The 20378-nt window shown below is 34.6% G+C and overlaps 2 protein-coding genes across 7 annotated transcripts in view; one reads left to right on the forward strand and one right to left on the reverse strand.

Annotated features, from left to right (window-relative positions):
* LOC112050821 (glutathione hydrolase 1 proenzyme) overlaps window positions 1-2134 on the forward strand; it is a 59011-nt gene extending 56877 nt beyond the window's left edge. For all 3 annotated transcript variants that reach the window (XM_052885507.1, XM_052885506.1, XM_052885505.1), the window contains one exon: window positions 240-2134. In XM_052885507.1, coding sequence (XP_052741467.1) covers window positions 240-389 — 150 coding nt within the window. In that variant the 3' untranslated portion in view covers window positions 390-2134. The remainder of the gene's footprint in view (window positions 1-239) is intronic.
* Window positions 2135-4166: 2032 nt separating this feature from the next.
* LOC112050830 (sec1 family domain-containing protein 2) lies at window positions 4167-20193 on the reverse strand. 4 transcript variants are annotated; one of them, XR_008251450.1, is made up of 11 exons: window positions 19871-20193; window positions 19237-19491; window positions 18078-18383; window positions 16781-16953; window positions 15739-15965; window positions 14139-14308; window positions 11524-11804; window positions 10351-10512; window positions 9453-9724; window positions 7359-7630; window positions 4167-7048 (listed from the first exon to the last, which is right to left on the reverse strand). XR_008251450.1 is itself a non-coding variant. In XM_052885503.1 (9 exons), the coding sequence occupies exons 1-9, from the start codon at window positions 20045-20047 to the stop codon at window positions 9520-9522; spliced, it is 1956 nt and encodes a 651-aa protein (XP_052741463.1). In that variant the 5' UTR covers window positions 20048-20193; the 3' UTR covers window positions 8603-9519. The 4 variants fall into 4 exon arrangements, 1 of the variants encoding a protein (XP_052741463.1); XR_008251449.1 differs by having other exon boundaries at window positions 4167-7630; XR_008251451.1 differs by lacking the exons at window positions 4167-7048; window positions 7359-7630 and adding an exon at window positions 8603-9142.
* Window positions 20194-20378: the final 185 nt, after the last annotated feature.

Raw genomic sequence — 20378 nt, forward strand, 5'->3', positions numbered from 1 at the left:
CCATGACTTATAACATTTAGGTTGATAAAGCATCGCTGTATTAACTTTTTAGCCCCGGCAATTAGCATGGCGGTCGATATATCCCAAACGAGATACGTCGCAAGATTTACAAAACTTTTAAAAATCTTAAATATTATTACAAATCATTAGTTAATTTGGTTCAATATATGCCTATTTTTATAGTTAAATTGTACCTTTTGTGTTTTAATAAATTATTACAAAATTATTATTAATTCCAGGACATATTACAAGGTCTGCGTGCGAAAGGACACGGCATGGAGCGGTATCGGGGCAGAGGGTCAATCATATGCGCCCTGTATCGTAACAAAACTGCCATCTATGCTAATGCAGACTTTAGGAAAGGTGGCGATGTTGCTGGGATGGATTAATAGTAGACATTTTTCGGAATTAAGGAACAGTTGATCCGATATGAACTCAAGAATATAACACCTCATTTATGGTTAAGATGACCATCAAAAATGCAAACGCTTTATATAATATTTGTACATAAATACCTATTTTTCTTTTTTAAATTGTTCAACTCCTACTCTTATGTTGTATTCTTGCCTCATGCGTCATATCAATTTAATTACTGCTTGAAAAGTATTGATTAGTTCAATTGTAAATACTTATATGTATTTACATACCTATTGAAAATTTGATAAATAATAATAACTAACGGCCTGTACATAATAAAGCTTTAATTAGTATTGGAATCTCTGTGCAAGTCACAAATATAAAAAATAAAATAACAAAATGCACAAATAATACCTATATTATTGTTTTAAAAAAACTGAATAAGCAGGTAACTGATATAATAAGATAAATCTTTAGAAACACAAATACGATTATCTACGATTTCCTGCTCAATTAATTTATTAATTAATATTAATGAAGTTAACTAATCTCTATAGTCTATTTTATTTTTAATTTAATCAAGTTTTACAAAAACTTGTAAATAACTAACGATACACAACATTAACGCAAAACACGGATAGTATTTATATTCTTCTAGATCCATATGAAGTACTACCAAAACAATTTTTATTACCTACATTATTTTACGCAATTACTCGTATTTTGACTACATTTATATGAATGTTATAATGTTATGAGCTTCTAAAGTCCTAGTACTTTTGTTTTATTACAGGAGTATCAATGCGAATTTTAATTTTTTTTTTTTTTATTCTTTACAAGTTAGCCCTTGACTACAATCTCACCTGATGGTAAGTGATGATGCAGTCTAAGATGGAAGCGGGCTAACTTGTTAGGAGGAGGATGAAAATCCACACCCCTTTCGGTTTCTACACGGCATCGTACCGGAACGCTAAATCGCTTGGCGGTACGTCTTTGCCGGTAGGGTGGTAACTAGCCACGGCCGAAGCCTCCCACCAGCCAGACCTGGACAAATTAAGAAAATCTCAATCTGCCCAGCCGGGGATCGAACCCAGGACCTCCGTCTTGTATATCCACCGCGCATACCATTGCGCTACGGAGGCCGTCAAAATATTAAGACAACCTATAAGCGTTATATAGACGTATTTATGTATTAAATATTATACAGATTTACGCAACAATAATGTTTTAAAACAATTTGCATATATAAACACCCGTCTACAGCCAATAATTCACACTTTATTGTATTTGTAATGTACAGTGTAAGTTCCATCAGATAGAGCATTTTGAATACGGGTGTTAAGAGTTGGAAGCTAAGCTAAAACTCTAGAAGTAGCAGGGTCTTTATTTTTAAATAAGAGTCACTTATTTATAAATATTATGTAAATTCTTCATTCTATGTTCTGTCTATCCTATTCTATCTGGTAAAGGTACGCAAATGGCAATTTTATTTGCCTGTTTGGCTAATTTATTTTATTTAGAAAAGTTTATTTTTGGTAAATATAAGTACTATTAACATTCGAGAAAAATTTATTAGATATGTATGTCTTTGTGAAATTGTATTAAGGACTTAGGGCTAAGCCTCATAATAACCCACCCAATTTACACCCCGAGTACGACCCTGCTAAATAAGTATTATTTATTAGTTTTTTTTTCTTTTTTCATTTTCTGAAGTTAATTAATTATCCTATTACATTCCTTGACGGCATTTAAATTATACGAATACTTTATAGTACAAGTTGTAAATCTTTTATTTACGTGAGTATCTATTATAATATCGAAGGTTTGTTTGTCATTTAAATCATGTTCGATATGAACGAATTTGTATAAAAAGGGATAGCCGATTCCGGTCCTGGCCTAACCACCCTGCAATCTATACTGATATTATAAAGCTGAGGAGTTTGTTTGTTTGTTTGATTGAACGCGCTAATCTCAGGAACTACTGGTCCGATTTGAAAAATTCTTTCAGTGTTAGATTTATCATTGTTATTTAGTGTCCTTTATCGAGGAAGGCTATATATTATCCCCGTATTACTACGAGAACGGGAACCACGCGGGTGAAACCGCGCGGCGTCAGCTATTTACTCATAATTATGTAAAAAAAACAAGTAGGTAAAGATCGTTGATACACCCTGAGTTTTACATTTTTTGAAGACTTATGATCGGCTTATTTGTTCGTTTAGTTTATTCTTGTTGGTAACAGGAAAAAATAATACAAAAAAATCTTTTTAACCCAAAAAAAAACTAAAAAGCGAAAAATAACATCGTATGATCACTTTGAAGGCCAATGCCATGCCAGTGACGTATATAAAGCCGTCTGAAAGAACATACGACGAACAATAACGGGAGTCAACGATTTATATATTGGTTAGGTATATGCAGCTCATGTAAACAGTATTAGGTATGTAATGCGTTTTAAAATATAGGACAAGTCGATATATTATGACTATAATACAGCCTTTATTGATGAGTACTTGTTTACCGACAAAGAAATTAGAAATGAAGGTAGAAAACGCATGTCAGTTCATAACTTATTTATTTTGAATGATGTATGGTTTGTTTATAAAACCTTATTATCCTACTATCCTACTTCCTAATAATATTATAAATGCGAAAGTTTGTATGGATGTTTGGATGTATGTTTGAATGTTTGGATGTTTGTTAGTCTTTAACGCCGCTACTACTGAAGCGATTTGGCTAAAATTTGGAATGGAAATGGATTTTACTCTGGATTAACACATAGGCTACTTTTTATCCCGAAAAGATCCATGGTTCCCGAGATTTACAAAAACTGATGATTTTAATGATATGAATGTTTGTTACTCTTTCACGCCTCGACTACTTAACCGAATTAGCTGAAATTTGGTATTGAGGTATATTATAGCATTGATTAACACATAGGCTACTTTTTATCCCGGAGAAATCCATGGTTCCCGAGGGATTTGTGAGAAACTAAATTCCACACGGACTAAGTCGCGGGCGTCCGCTAGTATGAAATATATTAACTATATCTAATTCGCCTAAGCTTATTAATCAAATTTATTTTCATTAATTTAAGTAAAAGTTAATTATAATTATTATTAGGTGTGAAATGACTAGTAATTTAGACCTTCATTTTTAATTAATTTGTTTATTGGTAAACAGTATTCATCAAGGAAGACTGTAGTATAAGTATAAGAAAATTTGTTATTTGATCATTTATCGATATCATAATGGCGTACTATATGTTTAGTTTCACAAAATTGTCTTTGTGTCTTTGTCATTTCGTTGCGATGGTGGGCTGAATTTGTAATTAAACGCTTAAGCCATAGGTTCTCAACTTAGGCTATTCAGGGTTCAGAAGAGAGGAGCTGAAGAAAGTTTGAAAACATTCAATGAATGGCACAAATGACCATTTGTGCCATTACTAAGAAAAATCCCACAATAATTTTATTATGAAAATAGAACTGAAAGGTTTTACTTTTACTAATGAAACCATCATTTTTATATCATATTTAATGATGATGTTAAAAAAATTAATTTGTAAATAGATTTTTTAACTAAATTCAGCTCTTCGATGGATTTGGATGGATTGAGAAGGGGGCAAAATAATTTCCAGAACCTATGATTTTAACTGTTTCGGACATTCGTTAAAGAAATGCTCGAATTACATCATGTGATAACAAAGAAGTTGATTAAAATTATTGAATTTGATACGTTTATCATTTACCTAGCCATTCCAACAAAATCCCAAATTCTTGTGCCACTAATAAATTAAGTAATTAAACACATTTTTAACATCAATAACAAAGCATTTATTCAATAAAATCTAGCAAACAAACATCAAATCAATTACACAACAGGGTTATGCTGTATATTTTCTTACATTTAGCAACTACAAGATGATTATTGTAAAGCAACATTGTAAGACTGGTGTCTTGACAATTATTATTGCAATAAATGAGAAATATAAAAACACAGATTAAAGAATAATATTTAGCAGATAGAGCGCACGGAACACGATGGTGTCGTAACCGTTTCAAATACAAAATCCAAAAACTAATAAATTCTCGAGTCAGTACGACACGAAGCGTCGCATCAGTGATTTTCAATATTATTATAAAAAAATAAATTTTGAAATATTTTAAAAACAGTTCACAAAAAGTAAAGAATTACGATGGAGTATTTTTATAGGTTAATTTAAGTAATTGTTGTTAATGTTCAATTTTGAAATACAAATTATGAAAAAAAGTTTGTATATGCGGATGTCAAGGAGACACCTGACGTTTGTTTTTATGGGTTTCACCGGCTTCACCACGATGCTTGTAAAGAATCATTCTGGGTCATCCTTTATTCTGTGTATACGAATTATTGACAATGGTGAGTGTTACAATTTTCAGACATTTATATAGTAAGAGATCACAAACATCTTCGACAAACATAGAGTGGATAAAATAATAAATAAATTACAGCATAACCCCGTAGATCGACACGTACCATTATAATATTAAAGACTTAAGTAGCATTGTAATTGCATTGCATTACTAATACTTAAAATACTCTTACATTCATTACTATATACTAGATTATATATATACATATATATACTATGCACAAAAATTAAGGGAGCAGAAAAAAAATCCAAATTTTTGGGGGATTTTCAACAGGCTGTAACTTATACAAAAATGGTCGTACAGCAAAAAAATAAAAAGCAAATTGTTCTTTTTTTTCTTTAATTTTTCAAGTCACTAATACAGAATTGAGAGAAAAATTAAAAAAAAAAATTTTTTTCATTTTTGATAAAAATTATGACATTTTCAGAGCGAAATTCTTAATTTTCGTAATCAAAGACAAAATGATCTTTTTCCATTCAAACATCGATATCTCAGCGAGAAATGCTCGTATCGAGATTTAAAAAAAACTAAATTAAATCTGAATAAACAAGCTATCCGGTCCATATGGAGGTTGAGTCGAAAAAATTTTTTCCACGTCCGTAGATTAAAAAAAAACCAAAAAAAATTCGAAAATTTTTTTTTCGGTGGTTTTCTTATGATTACTCGAAAAATATTTTCAAAAAAAAATTTTCAAACTCAGATCCAAAAATTAAACACTTAGAGCTACAATTTGCTTTTTATTTTTTTGCTGTACGACCATTTTTGTATAAGTTACAGCCTGTTGAAAATCCCCCAAAAATTTTGATTTTTTTTCTGCTCCCTTAATTTTTGTGCATAGTATAGTTGAACTTATTATAGTTTTGACATAGTCTAATACACCTACTAAATTTATAATATAAATATATCGTCAGATTATATAGTTAAATATATAGTGGCCAAAATCGGAACTAATCAAAAGTGCCGCCATCTTGTGGTCTATCTCTATCTATCTCTTGGCGGGTAAAAGAGACCACTAACGCTAGCAACATAATTGCGCCGCCAGTCGCGCGCAGACTTATCTTGCGCGCACTCTACAATGATAGTTATATATGTCTGGTTTATTACATTATGGAATGTCACAAAATTAAACTAAAAACACAACAACCAAGCATCCTTAAAGGAGAAAGGATATAGATTTAGAGCTTAAGCCCACCACTCTCCAAGTGTGCATGGTGGTAATTTCACCCAAAAACTCTGCAGATATCGCAAACAAAACAAATTAATTTACAAACAAGTTTTTAACACAATTCTTTTTTGCAAATCATGTCTAACTTTACCCATTAATGGTAAAAAAAAAAACAAATTCCAATCCAAATAAAAACCCATAAATAATGACTAGGTTCTATAAATGACTTTCTAATATTTTTATTATATGACATTATATATAATAGAAATTGCTTTTATTTTATAGATATTGTACTATTGTATAACACAAACCATTTAATTATTAAAAAAACCAGTTAAAAAGAAGTGAACAGTCATCTTAAATTGGTCATATTCGGCCTTTTTCTAATTAAAAGTTCTAATGTTATACGTTCCATGCAATTTTTTTACTTTTTTCTTACACAATATGAACCTTCTGCTGACACCATATATCTGTTTTTTTACATTGACACCAAACATGTTTTCTACATTGACACCAGAAATGTCTTCTACATTGACACCCAAATGTCTTCTACATTGACACCACAAATGTCTTCTACATTGATACCAAAAATATCTTCTACATTGATACCAAAAATGTCTTCTACATTGACACCAAAAATCTGTATTTTTACACTGAGACCAATAATTTTATTGACACATTGACACCAAAAATGTCTTCAACATTGATACTTTTTTTTATTTACATTGACACCAAAAATGTCTTCTACATAGACACCACAAATGTCTTACACCAATTTACACCAATAATTACATTCTTCTACATTAACACAAAAATCCGTTTTTCATAGCTGACGAATATAGATTACAATATAATACCTACATATAATTATAAACACAAATTCATAATTAACCAAAGATGTCTTCTAAATTGACACCAATAATAACATTTTTCTACATTAACACAAAAATCCGTTTTTCATAGCTGACGAATATAATATATTACAATATAATACATATAAATACAAATTCATACATACATATGCGCCTTAACGTAAAGATAAAAATAAAATATAATAAATAAACATTTAATTCTATCATTTTAATAATTTTGACAATAAATGACAACGATTTATCTGTAACAGTAACACAAAAATATTAATTTACTGGCTGTTTTGGTGCATTTGCCTAAAAAAACGCCGGTGCTCGCACTTTGCTATCTGTGTAAAAATGACAAACATGTCAAAATGTCATCATATGGAAAACAGGCAAAGATGCAAATTCACTTTCAGAAAGTGTGTTCAAATGTGTTATAAAACGTTGTACGACATACGTGCGCTTTGACAATTACAGCCTCTTTGATAATTTTCTACTTATCGCACTTGTATTATAATGTAAAGTGCATACATTATAAATAAATAATTATTGGCTCTCAATAATACTTACAACTTTTTTTCTCAAGCTTCAGCCATCCGCCACTGTGTATAGATTACCAGAAGCGGTATCGCCGCCGCTATAAGTTGAAGACGTCCCTCATGGCCTCCACAGGGGTCACGAACTTGGTTGAGCCGATCAGCACCACGGTGTCCACGCCGCTGGTGATGACGCTGCGGTGCAGCTGCTTGCACTCCTCCGCCGTCACACCCCCCACCACGAACAGAAGCACCGTTGGGTTGTCCAACGGGTGCTTTGATGACTTCCTCTTGCTTGTTAGGATGCTGGAAAATTTTTGAATAACCAAAAACAAAAATTTTGATTTTTTTTCTGCTCCCTTAATTTTTGTGCATAGTATAGTTGAACTTATTATAGTTTTGACATAGTCTAATACACCTACTAAATTTATAATATAAATATATCGTCAGATTATATAGTTAAATATATAGTGGCCAAAATCGGAACTAATCAAAAGTGCCGCCATCTTGTGGTCTATCTCTATCTATCTCTTGGCGGGTAAAAGAGACCACTAACGCTAGCAACATAATTGCGCCGCCAGTCGCGCGCAGACTTATCTTGCGCGCACTCTACAATGATAGTTATATATGTCTGGTTTATTACATTATGGAATGTCACAAAATTAAACTAAAAACACAACAACCAAGCATCCTTAAAGGAGAAAGGATATAGATTTAGAGCTTAAGCCCACCACTCTCCAAGTGTGCATGGTGGTAATTTCACCCAAAAACTCTGCAGATATCGCAAACAAAACAAATTAATTTACAAACAAGTTTTTAACACAATTCTTTTTTGCAAATCATGTCTAACTTTACCCATTAATGGTAAAAAAAAAAACAAATTCCAATCCAAATAAAAACCCATAAATAATGACTAGGTTCTATAAATGACTTTCTAATATTTTTATTATATGACATTATATATAATAGAAATTGCTTTTATTTTATAGATATTGTACTATTGTATAACACAAACCATTTAATTATTAAAAAAACCAGTTAAAAAGAAGTGAACAGTCATCTTAAATTGGTCATATTCGGCCTTTTTCTAATTAAAAGTTCTAATGTTATACGTTCCATGCAATTTTTTTACTTTTTTCTTACACAATATGAACCTTCTGCTGACACCATATATCTGTTTTTTTACATTGACACCAAACATGTTTTCTACATTGACACCAGAAATGTCTTCTACATTGACACCCAAATGTCTTCTACATTGACACCACAAATGTCTTCTACATTGATACCAAAAATATCTTCTACATTGATACCAAAAATGTCTTCTACATTGACACCAAAAATCTGTATTTTTACACTGAGACCAATAATTTTATTGACACATTGACACCAAAAATGTCTTCAACATTGATACTTTTTTTTATTTACATTGACACCAAAAATGTCTTCTACATAGACACCACAAATGTCTTACACCAATTTACACCAATAATTACATTCTTCTACATTAACACAAAAATCCGTTTTTCATAGCTGACGAATATAGATTACAATATAATACCTACATATAATTATAAACACAAATTCATAATTAACCAAAGATGTCTTCTAAATTGACACCAATAATAACATTTTTCTACATTAACACAAAAATCCGTTTTTCATAGCTGACGAATATAATATATTACAATATAATACATATAAATACAAATTCATACATACATATGCGCCTTAACGTAAAGATAAAAATAAAATATAATAAATAAACATTTAATTCTATCATTTTAATAATTTTGACAATAAATGACAACGATTTATCTGTAACAGTAACACAAAAATATTAATTTACTGGCTGTTTTGGTGCATTTGCCTAAAAAAACGCCGGTGCTCGCACTTTGCTATCTGTGTAAAAATGACAAACATGTCAAAATGTCATCATATGGAAAACAGGCAAAGATGCAAATTCACTTTCAGAAAGTGTGTTCAAATGTGTTATAAAACGTTGTACGACATACGTGCGCTTTGACAATTACAGCCTCTTTGATAATTTTCTACTTATCGCACTTGTATTATAATGTAAAGTGCATACATTATAAATAAATAATTATTGGCTCTCAATAATACTTACAACTTTTTTTCTCAAGCTTCAGCCATCCGCCACTGTGTATAGATTACCAGAAGCGGTATCGCCGCCGCTATAAGTTGAAGACGTCCCTCATGGCCTCCACAGGGGTCACGAACTTGGTTGAGCCGATCAGCACCACGGTGTCCACGCCGCTGGTGATGACGCTGCGGTGCAGCTGCTTGCACTCCTCCGCCGTCACACCCCCCACCACGAACAGAAGCACCGTTGGGTTGTCCAACGGGTGCTTTGATGACTTCCTCTTGCTTGTTAGGATGCTGGAAAATTTTTGAATAACCGAGTTAGATAATATTAATTGAAGAAGTAAATAAGAAATACTTTATTGTACACAAAAATACAATTATATAAACAATGATAATTTAATCAAAGACAATGATAATTTTAAAGAACCAAAGTCACCGACATAGCGGCACATAGTTCGAAGAGTCGATGGACGTTGGGGTCCCAAAGTGCTGGAATGGCGACCCCGCACTAGTAAGCGCAGTGTTGGCCGACCCCCCACCAGGTGGACTGACGACATCAAGCGAGTCGCAGGGATTCGCTGGATGCAGGCGGCTCAGTATCGTGATGTTTGGAAGTCCCTACAAAAGGTCTATGTCCTGCAGTGGTGCATCGGCTGATATGATGATGATAATTTAAACTTAGCATGCAAAGGCGGCCTTATTATACATGCGCTTTGATAATTACAGCCTCTGTTTACTTGTAACCCTTACCTCAATTCATTATTATTGATTAGCCCAGTCCGCATCAGGTCCCTGATGCCGTCGTCGACCAGATCTGGTCGGTCCACCAGATCATCAACCAACTATTCTAGAACTCCGCGGTACTCATGCCCCGTGCCAGAGTCACTTAAGATCAAGTGAGATAGCAGTGAAGGACTTACTTCAGCCCAGTCCGCAGCAGGTCTTTGATGCCGTCGTTCCTGTGCTGCAGGTCGACCAGATCTGGTCGGTCCGTGTTCACCAGATCGTCCACCAACTGCTGGAGAACTCCGCGGTACTCGTGCCCCGTGCCAGCGTCGCATGGTTTCAGTACAGAATGGTATCTATAAACGAATTAATCAAATCTATATATATATATATATATATTTTTATTTTATTTATTTATTTATTAAAAAAATACAAAACATAAAAAGGTAAATTAAACGGACAACCACAAAAATCACATCACCTTGGTGTCCTTCTGCTTCTGCTTTAAAAATAACTTTATAATATTTTCTTAAAAATAACTTTTACATTTTTACACTTAATTAGAATTAGACCTATAAAATTGACATGAAATACTGTTTTAATTTTTTTATATATATTAATCTCGTATATTGGGAGGTGTTTCATTAATAAATCGAGGAACTAGGTAAGCCGTCGTGCGTTCACCGTACGTATAATAGATTTCATTTATTTCTCTTGACGCTAGACTCAATCAAACACAGTACAAACATCATTCGAGCCAAGCGCCAAGTTAATCCACACGAGCTGTACTAATTTAATAAATTTTGCCTTGTACATATTTTTTCAAAAATCGTTTAATATGGAAAAATAACTAGTTCTGTATATAGTTTTTACACGGCCTGAACACACAACTCGGCATTGTAGACAATATTTAAGTATTATTTGTTTAATTCACTTTCATTGTTTACTATACGACTTAATGAAATTAAGACAATTGACCACCTCCGTTCGCCTCAGTTTGGATGCGCTAGTGACTTATCTAATGGTATAAAATCTTTGGGTATCTGCGACGGCCTCCGTGGCGCAGTGGTATGCGCGGTGTATTTACAAGACGAAGATCCTGGGTTCGATTCCCAGCTGGGCCGATTGAGGTTTCATAATTGATCCCGGGCTGGCTGGTGGGAGGCTTCGGCCGTGGCTAGTTACCACCGTTAACACTAACACACTAACACTAGTTAACACAGCGTTCCGGTGTGATGTCGTGTAGAAACTGAAAGGGGTGTGGATTTTTTTCCTCCTAACAAGCCCGCTTCCATCATAGACTGCATCATCACTTACCATCAGGTGCGATTGAAGTCAAGGGCTATGATATGATAATATAAACTTACCTCTGTATTGGCTTCCTCATTTGCGATATTTCCTTCAAGTAACACATAATTTCTTTAGCCTTCATCTCGCAGTCCTTCGGTGTGTAGTTACGCTCCCTGTCGTCGAATAGAGTCTTGAATTCTTCCAAGACAGCCATTATCAATGATTGTTCTAAATTTTCTTCATGTTGCTTGTTGAATATCACCTCTGAATCCGACAAGGAATATATGTGGATCAGAAGGGCCAATAGATTCTCGATTGATAGTTTTCGCTCCTTGCGGCTCCTTATTATAATCCTCATCTGCAGAACAATGGGGATGATGACTAGGTTTGAATATATTGATGTTTATGATACATTCGGATAAATAGAGTCAATGTTAACTAATTTATACATAAAAAGCAAAGATTGTCTGGATATTCGCAAAATAAATGAGATTATAAAATTTCAAAATTTATTAAAAATATTTTATCGTAATTAGATGAAAATTCATACAGTTTTAGCTTCCTTACATTAAATGTGACATTTTTTAATATGTGAACTATAAGCATAAACGCACAAATAACAAAGATATTAGTAATTTTGTTTGAACGGGCATACAAATCTAACGATCATTACATTGCCTATGACGTCATTAGTTCGAGCCATTTTGTATGGGGCGTTTTTCAGGGATCCGCGGCAGCGCCGCAAATCTGACCCTTTAAATCCCTGTAGCTCCGAAAGTAATGATCGCAGATACCCTGTTCCTTTTACAAAATTGCTTTACTATTAGTGTACTCTTAATTTATATACAATTTAAAAAACTGTCATCATCCCTATTAATTAATACTTATTTATGCCACTGTCATGTCATGTAATGGACGAGTGTTTTTTGTGAAATGCGGCGAACCCGAATAGGGTAGTTGACTCATATCAACTTTAATATAAACAATATTAATTTCGTGTAGTACATGCAATAAGTATGGTATTTTATTGTTTTTCCCTTTTTATTTTAGTTAATTGTAATGTATTATTTTAAGTTTAAGTTTTTTCTCTCTCATTTATTTATTACTTCTTTTTTTTTAATTTTTAACAATATAAGTATAAAATACAAAACATTATTAAAAATTTATAAAAAAAAATTCACCCTCCCGCTGCGGGACATTTGAGTGTCCAAGCAACCGGTGGTCAGGGCTCCAGAGTGAGGAACCTCCTCACAATACGCGTCGTCTCAAGAATCACTGCCCTTTGTATCCGACTCTTGATCCAACAGTTAAGCGAAAGCTTCTTAAGGTGTTGGTCGAAGCTTTTCGCTATAAGACCTATCGGAACAACTATCCTGAAACAACTATCGGAACAATAATAGTTGACTCAACATTCCACATGGCGGTAATCTCGTAAGCAAGGTCCAAGTATTTTGATACTTTTTCCTTTTCGGCTTTAACCAGATTATCGTCATGTGGAACAGTAATATCAACAATTATTGCACGACGCACTGACCGATCGACTAGCACTATATCAGGTCTATTGGCTACAATATACCTGTCAGTGATAATTGTTCGGTCCCAGTAGAGTAATGCACTGCTATTTTCAAGAACTGACGCTGGGTCGTACCTATAGTAAGGCATCTCAAAATCGATAAAGCCATATTGAAGAGCAAGCTGTTGGTGGATTATCTTGGCTACTTGATTATGTCTGTGCAAGTATTCGCCGTTAGCAAGGTGAGAACACCCGAACACAATATGCCTGAGGGACTCCCCAGGACGATGACACGCTCGACAGATGTCTAGAGTGCCATCTTTCATGATGTGTTTCCGGTAGTTTAACGTCTTTATATGAAGTTTAAGTTATTATTATTGTTTATTTTAGTAAATAAGGTTATTGTGTGCTGTGTTTGTGGCGGCATCTGGTCAACGGTTCCAACTGAAAACCAGCGCTGCATGCTCTTTTTATTTAAAGAGTATGCAGCATTATGCTGAGTTAGATCCGTTTACTGGGTTGTGCCACACATCGCAGGATATTGTTATAGAACAAATTGTGTTGTGTGGGCATAATTCACTAATAAAGCTTTTTTCTTTCTTTCTTTCTTTCAATAAGGGTCCGAATTATAAATCGATATCAATTACTATAAAAGTTAAGGATTTCTTATAAAACTTGATTTAAATATCACGTATTTTTTTCAAATTTTCCAAACGACCATTTTGTGACGTCACTAACACACTTGATGTACTAAACGTCGAACTAATTGTTAGCTAATATTTTTGTCAAACGCTCCATTTGTATGAGATTTATTATAGTGACGTCATGAAACAGTTGAAATATAGACTGTCATGGCCGACAGGTGTTTTGGCTCGTATTGTCAAAAACATACCTATTTAAGAACTAAAATTTTCATGTAATCTCGTCTCAAAAAAAAATGAAAAAAAATATTTCAATCTAAAAGAACAATAATGAACTATTTAAGACTGTTGAAAAAATGTGTCAACTAGCCTATTGCACAATAGACAGCACGAGTGCTACAATCGTTAATTACGTGCAGTGGCATACCATAAAAATAAATTTAAATGATTATTTAATATTTTATTAATTTGATTCATTTAACACAAAACAAACTAATAGTTGATTTTTGCAAAATATATAAAGGAATATTTTTAATACCTGATGCAGTATGCTGGTAGATTCCCTGCTAGCTGCTATGCTCTGAAGCACTTGTTTCTCTAAATTGCTTAGCAACTCCAATTGGACTCCTTTTGGAGATTTCAAAGCTTGTACGACTCCCAGAGATTGTTGCAAAATGCCCAAATGCTTGCTTATTACGTCATAATTACCTGGAATTTGAAAACAAACTTATACTTTATTATCTATACCAATATTATAAATCTAAAGAGTTTGTTTGTTTGTTTGCTTGAACGCGCTAATCTCAGGAACTACTGATTCGATTTGAAAAATTCTTTTAGTGTTAAATAGCCCATTTATCGAGGAAGGCTATAGGCTATATATTATCTCCGTATTCCTACGGAAACTGGAACCACACGGGTGAAATCGCGCGGCGTCACCGCCACTACAGCTTCGCGATTCATTGAGCTATGTCGGTGACATTGGCTATGGATCTCCTCCTTTCCAATTCCTCTCCCTCTACTCTTTCCACCTTCGGTTGAGTGACTCTTGAGACACACAGCGGGCGATGGAACGGGCCATGCTCGAGTCACCAACATAGCTCAACAAGTCACGAACTAAAGAGGCAATGGGCGGAGCACATAGTTCGAATAGCCGATGGACGTTGGGGTCCCAAGGTGCTGGAACGGCGACCCTGTACTAGAAACCGCAGGTCGACCCCCCACCAGGTAGACTGACGACATCAAGCGAGTCACAGGGATACGCTGGATGCAAAATCGTGATGTTTGGAAGTCCTTATAAGGCCTAAGGTCTGCAGTGGACATCCATCGGCTGATATCCTGATGATGATAATGATGATGAAATATTATTATGTAACTAGCGGACGCCCACGACTTCGTCCGCGCTTAGACCTCTTAAATCCAGACCTTACAGTAGTATAGCTGTAAAAATGGAGTAACTTCTCCCGTTTTCCCAACATTTTCTTTCACTGCTCTGCTCCTAATGATTGTAGCGTGATGAAAAGTATACTTTAACCTGCCCAGGAGTATGAAGAATAATTGTACCAAGTTTCGTTAAAATCCGTCAAGTAGTTTTTATTTCTATAACAAACATACAGACAGCCAAAAATTTTACTGATTGCATTTTGGCATCAGTATCGATCACTAATCACCCCCTGATAGTTATTTCGGAAATATATTTCATGTACAGACCCTCTTTGAATTGACCTCTCTACAGATTTATTATAAGTGTAGATAAACGGACAGTGAATAAAGGCTTTTTATATATTTTTTTAATTTCCTTTTGATAAGTTACTTAAGAGCCGTGATAGAACAGCGAATATGACCTGTGCCTCGGATTCAGGAGGATGTGGGTTCAAATCCGGTCCGGGGCATGCACCTCCAACTTTTCACTTGTGTGCATTTTAAGAAAGTAAATATCACATGTCTCAAACGGTGCAGGAAAACATCGTGAGGAAACCTGCATACCTGAGAATTTTCTTAATTCTCTGCGTGTGTGAAGTCTGCCAATCCACATTGGGCCAGCGTGGTGGACTATTGGCCTAACCCCTCTCATTCTGAAAGGAGACTTGAGCTCAGCAGTGAGCCGAATATGGGTTGATAATGGTAAGTTACTTAGTTACCTTTAGACGCAGTAATAATCTTCTCGACACTCTGCGGAGTAACTTTCAACAGTGTCTTCAGTCCGGGTGACATCTGAACATCGAGCTTGGACAGCTTGTTGTGCAAATCGAACATGACCTCCTTCTGTGACTTGTTGATCATGTGGTCGTACGTCTGCACGCTCGCCTCGTCGTCCGCGTGGTACAGACAACCGGGACTTAGCTGCATGTCATTTGGATGTGTTACTCTGAAATTAATGACGCCCATAATTACTTTTATTTTAGAGACTTCACTACATAGTCACAGAGTAACCAATGTGAGTCTTTACAAGTAACGCGTGAAGCCGGTGCAACCAATAAAAATAAAACGAACGTCACGCGTCTCCTTGACAACTGCATAGGTATACAAACTTTTTTCATAATTTGTATTTCAAAATTTATCACTAACAACAATTACTTAATTTAATATAATAATCAATAATTACCAATGAAAAAATACTCCATCTTGTTTCTTTAGTTTTTGTGAACAGTTTTTAAAATATTTAAAAACATAAGACGCCATTTTTCTTGAACAATATTGAAAATTACTGATGCGACGCTTTGGGATCGTACTGACTCGAGAATGTATTTGTTTTTGACAATACGAGTCAAAAGTCAAAACGCCTGTCGACTATGACAGTCAATATTTCAACTGTTTCATGACGTCACTTCATCCCAGCGGAGCGTTTGACAAAAATATTAGTTAACAATTAGTTTGACGTTTAGTAAATCAAGTGTGTTAATGACATCACAAAATGGACGACAGCGTTTTTGACGTTTGGAAAATTTGGATATTTAAATTAAGTTTTATAAGAAATCCTTAACTTTTATTAATTGATATCAATATATTTCGTACCCTTATTCCATGTACTACAGGAAATTTATATTGTTTAAATTAAATTTGATATGAGTCAACTATCCTATTAGATCATCATAATCATCGGCTTATTTACCGTCCCACCACCAACCAGACCTACCTCCTTAATATAGGAGGGGATTTGGATCACAAAAAAAGGAAACTCACACTTTAGCTTCACAAAGGGGAGACATGTCCACTGCAACGTCAGTGCAGTGTCCAGGGAACCTCGGTAGTACGGCCATCACCTTGTCAAGAACTGACTCTGTGGAGTGACTGGTCACACCGCACAGGTCAAGTGTGCGGTCAACAAAAATCAGTGACACTGGGTTTGTGCACATCTGGAATTCATTACATTTATTTATAGCACTTAGTATAACACATTATATATTTATATAACACATATAGCCACATTGACACTTTTTTAAAGGTCTTAAATAGGGATGGTGATAGTTTTTTAAATTGTATATAAATTAAGAGTATGCTAATAGTAAAGCAATTTTGTAACAGGTTACAGGTAAAGTAACAGGGTATCTACAATCATTATTTTCGGATTTAAAGGGTCAGCAAAACCGCCGCCGAGAGTCGACTGCAGTCACCTGCGGTCACCGGTAGAGTTGCCGCTCGTGTAAATGAACCCTTAGCGGTGCCGCTCCGACGTCGCAACTCATTCACCCCTTCCCCGCCTCGTCTCGGTGATTTGATTGATTTAGAAGTTTTATAATCTTATTTATTTTATAAACATCCAACAATCTTTATTTTTTATGTATTAATGTATTAATCAGTTGACATTGGCCTTGTTTACACATATGTCTCATAAAAATCAATATATTCCAACCTAGTCATCATCCCCATTGTTCATTACCATTACATTTAATAAAAAATAATTATAATATTAATAAAAACTATCATCATAAGCATAGCATAGTTGATTTTTAACAACCAGTAGAAATTAAGAACTAAGATTTTTTTATTCAAGAAGAGTTACAAACAGATGTGCTACTGCTTGGCTCTAAGTTGTGGGCTTACAAGATAAACCTTGAGCCCACATGGGAATTTTGAAACATCAAATAGTGTGGCTTGGCTTAGCATTAAGCCGGATTTATATTTGTCTGACGTGTCGTGTTTTGACACATCAGAACGGAATCCGTTTCATACATTTTGTATGCAACGCATCAGAAGCCATCATGACATGTCACAACACATAATCATTAATTAACTTAATATAAAAAAATATTAGTTAATGATTAAATAAGTGTAAATGTTGCCATACAAAATGTATGATACAGATTATGTTCTGATGCGTCACGGCACGTCACGTCAGACAAATGTAAATCCGCCTTTATATAGCAACACATCAACAGGCAAAAAGTTAATCTAACAATGGAATGAAGCTAAACAAATTAAAAAAAGAATATGCATAAAGTGAGGCTAAAACTATTATAGGTCAGGTATATTAGCTTACCTTCCTCCTAGACACATAGACAGGAGAATTTTCCAAAATGCCTGCAATCAGTGAACTGAAAGGACCAATGTGGTAGATGTCTTCCCTCATATTCATAGATTGCATCATTGAGTTCAATGCACTTGCCAACCTCCGAACCTCAGACCTTTCGTCACTGTTCAAGGTGTATAAATCTAAAGTTGGCGCACTAGTTATCAGTTTTTTGTCAAACTTTGGATAGACGTATTGGTATGGCGGCATGAGGAATACATTATTTGTAGGTGATATGGTGAATATTGGGATATATACCACTTCTGTTATAGGTTGCTGAAAAGGTATTAAGTTATGTGTTATTATATTTTAAGACTTGAGTTTTCTAAGGCAGATTGAACCAGAAAGGCAGAATGAATCCAAGGTAAAATAAGTAAATAACCATTTGAGAATGTACCTAACAGTTAACCATCCAAACTAAAGAAGTCTCTACTGCATTTCATTTTTATTATGCCTGATTTAATTTGATTAGACCAATGCAAACTCCCAATCTGGGACTTGCTCGCTAACTGTGGCCTTGATAAGAACACTCAAAGTCACTCAGCGGTTGATGTAGCGAGCTATGCTTGGAGTTTCTCTAAGAGATTGAATCAGGAATGAGGAGATGCGCAAAAGAACCAAAGTCACTTATATAGCTCAGAGAGTTGCGAGGCTGAAGTGGCAATGGGCATGGCACATAGCTCTCAGAGCCGATGGATGTTGGGGTCCCAAGGTGCTGGAGACCTTCCACTGGAAAATGCAATGTTGGTAAACCCCCCCCAGACTGCAACATCAAGAGGGTTGCAAGGATCCTCTGGAAGCTGGTGGCTCAAGGCCCGTTTTGTTTGGAAGTCCATGCAAGAGGCCTATGTCCAGCAGTGGACATCAGCTGTTAATGATTGCACACTCAAATCTATCCAGAGCCATATAGTCAGAATAGCTTTATTATATATATTTTTGTTTTCTCTGTTGTAAAGTACCAATTTGGTACTTCATAAAATAATGTCCAATAACTTAATATTAGTCTTTCACTAACTATTACATCCTTAGGTCACTTTGTTCACGTGATCTTTGAATCTAGCTTTATTATATGAAAAGAAAAGTGTTATTACTACTAGGAAAAAATAAATTGTCAAGTACATTTACTAACCTTTTCTTTCATCCACCCAACAAGCATCTTTTCCAACATCTTTACAGCTTCCATCCCGGCTTTCCCTGATGCGACCACATCATTGGCATTCTTCAGCCCATCATTGAGTTCCAAGTACACAACATCCAAGCTCACAGTGGATATCAGTATACAATGTGTGAAGTCACAGGTACGAAGAATATCACTTATCGTACGTAGTTGGATTTGAGTAGTTTGTGTTATGAAAACCACTTTCTTTTGCTCAGGTTTACAACTCTGAAAGAATCATACTGAAGAGTTCATAATCTAAAAAATAATGGTTTTAGTTTAATGGTGCACTGTAGGTAGAGGAAAAAGATGAAGTTGGTCTATGCTAAGTTTTTTAAGTCACTTTTAAATCCACTAAAAAGAGCTTAACGTTACAGGGCATAGGTTTCCCTCTCAATAGTCTTTATGACCTAGGGCTTTTAAGCTAACCAATACACCAACAATCAGACAAAGGAAATGTGTGTTTAAGAAATTTATTAATAAAATGCACTAATGATGCCTCGATAGCTTCACATTTAACATGCTAATTACTAAGGAATCTATTCAGTAACAAATTACCTTTATTAGCCTTAGGAAAGCATGCAAGATAGAATTTTTAGCTTGTTACCTGAAATGGCGATAGACGATTCACAGCTACAGCTCCACCATTGAGAAGGTTATAGAGCCCCCCGTCCCAATGTAAACACTCTGCAGCAGACTCATCCAAGATCACGACTGCACCAATAATACGGTTATAGACTTCCGTCCACCAAACTTTACTAAATTCTTTCACAGAAGTGGACATTGTTTACAACGAAATACTACATATATCCTAAATATCAGCAACAATATAAATTACATTCTTTGACGGATTTCATACAATTACAAGATTATTTTCAGTTTTAATATTTTAGCTCAAAACTCATAATTTTATATTTATACCTCAGGGCATAGATGATACATAATATATTGAGATAGATACGCAACTCTCATTTCAGTTTATAAAAATTATGTTCCGTGATCACTAGATGGCGCTTTCTAGTTAGTTTTATTAGCTAGCCATAGATGGCATTCTTTCTACAATCTATATTTTTAGTTGTAGGATTATTGCAGTTTGATTTCCTTATTTCATATAT

This window comes from Bicyclus anynana, chromosome 14 (assembly GCF_947172395.1).
Source record: "Bicyclus anynana chromosome 14, ilBicAnyn1.1, whole genome shotgun sequence".
Lineage (NCBI taxonomy): Eukaryota > Metazoa > Arthropoda > Insecta > Lepidoptera > Nymphalidae > Bicyclus > Bicyclus anynana.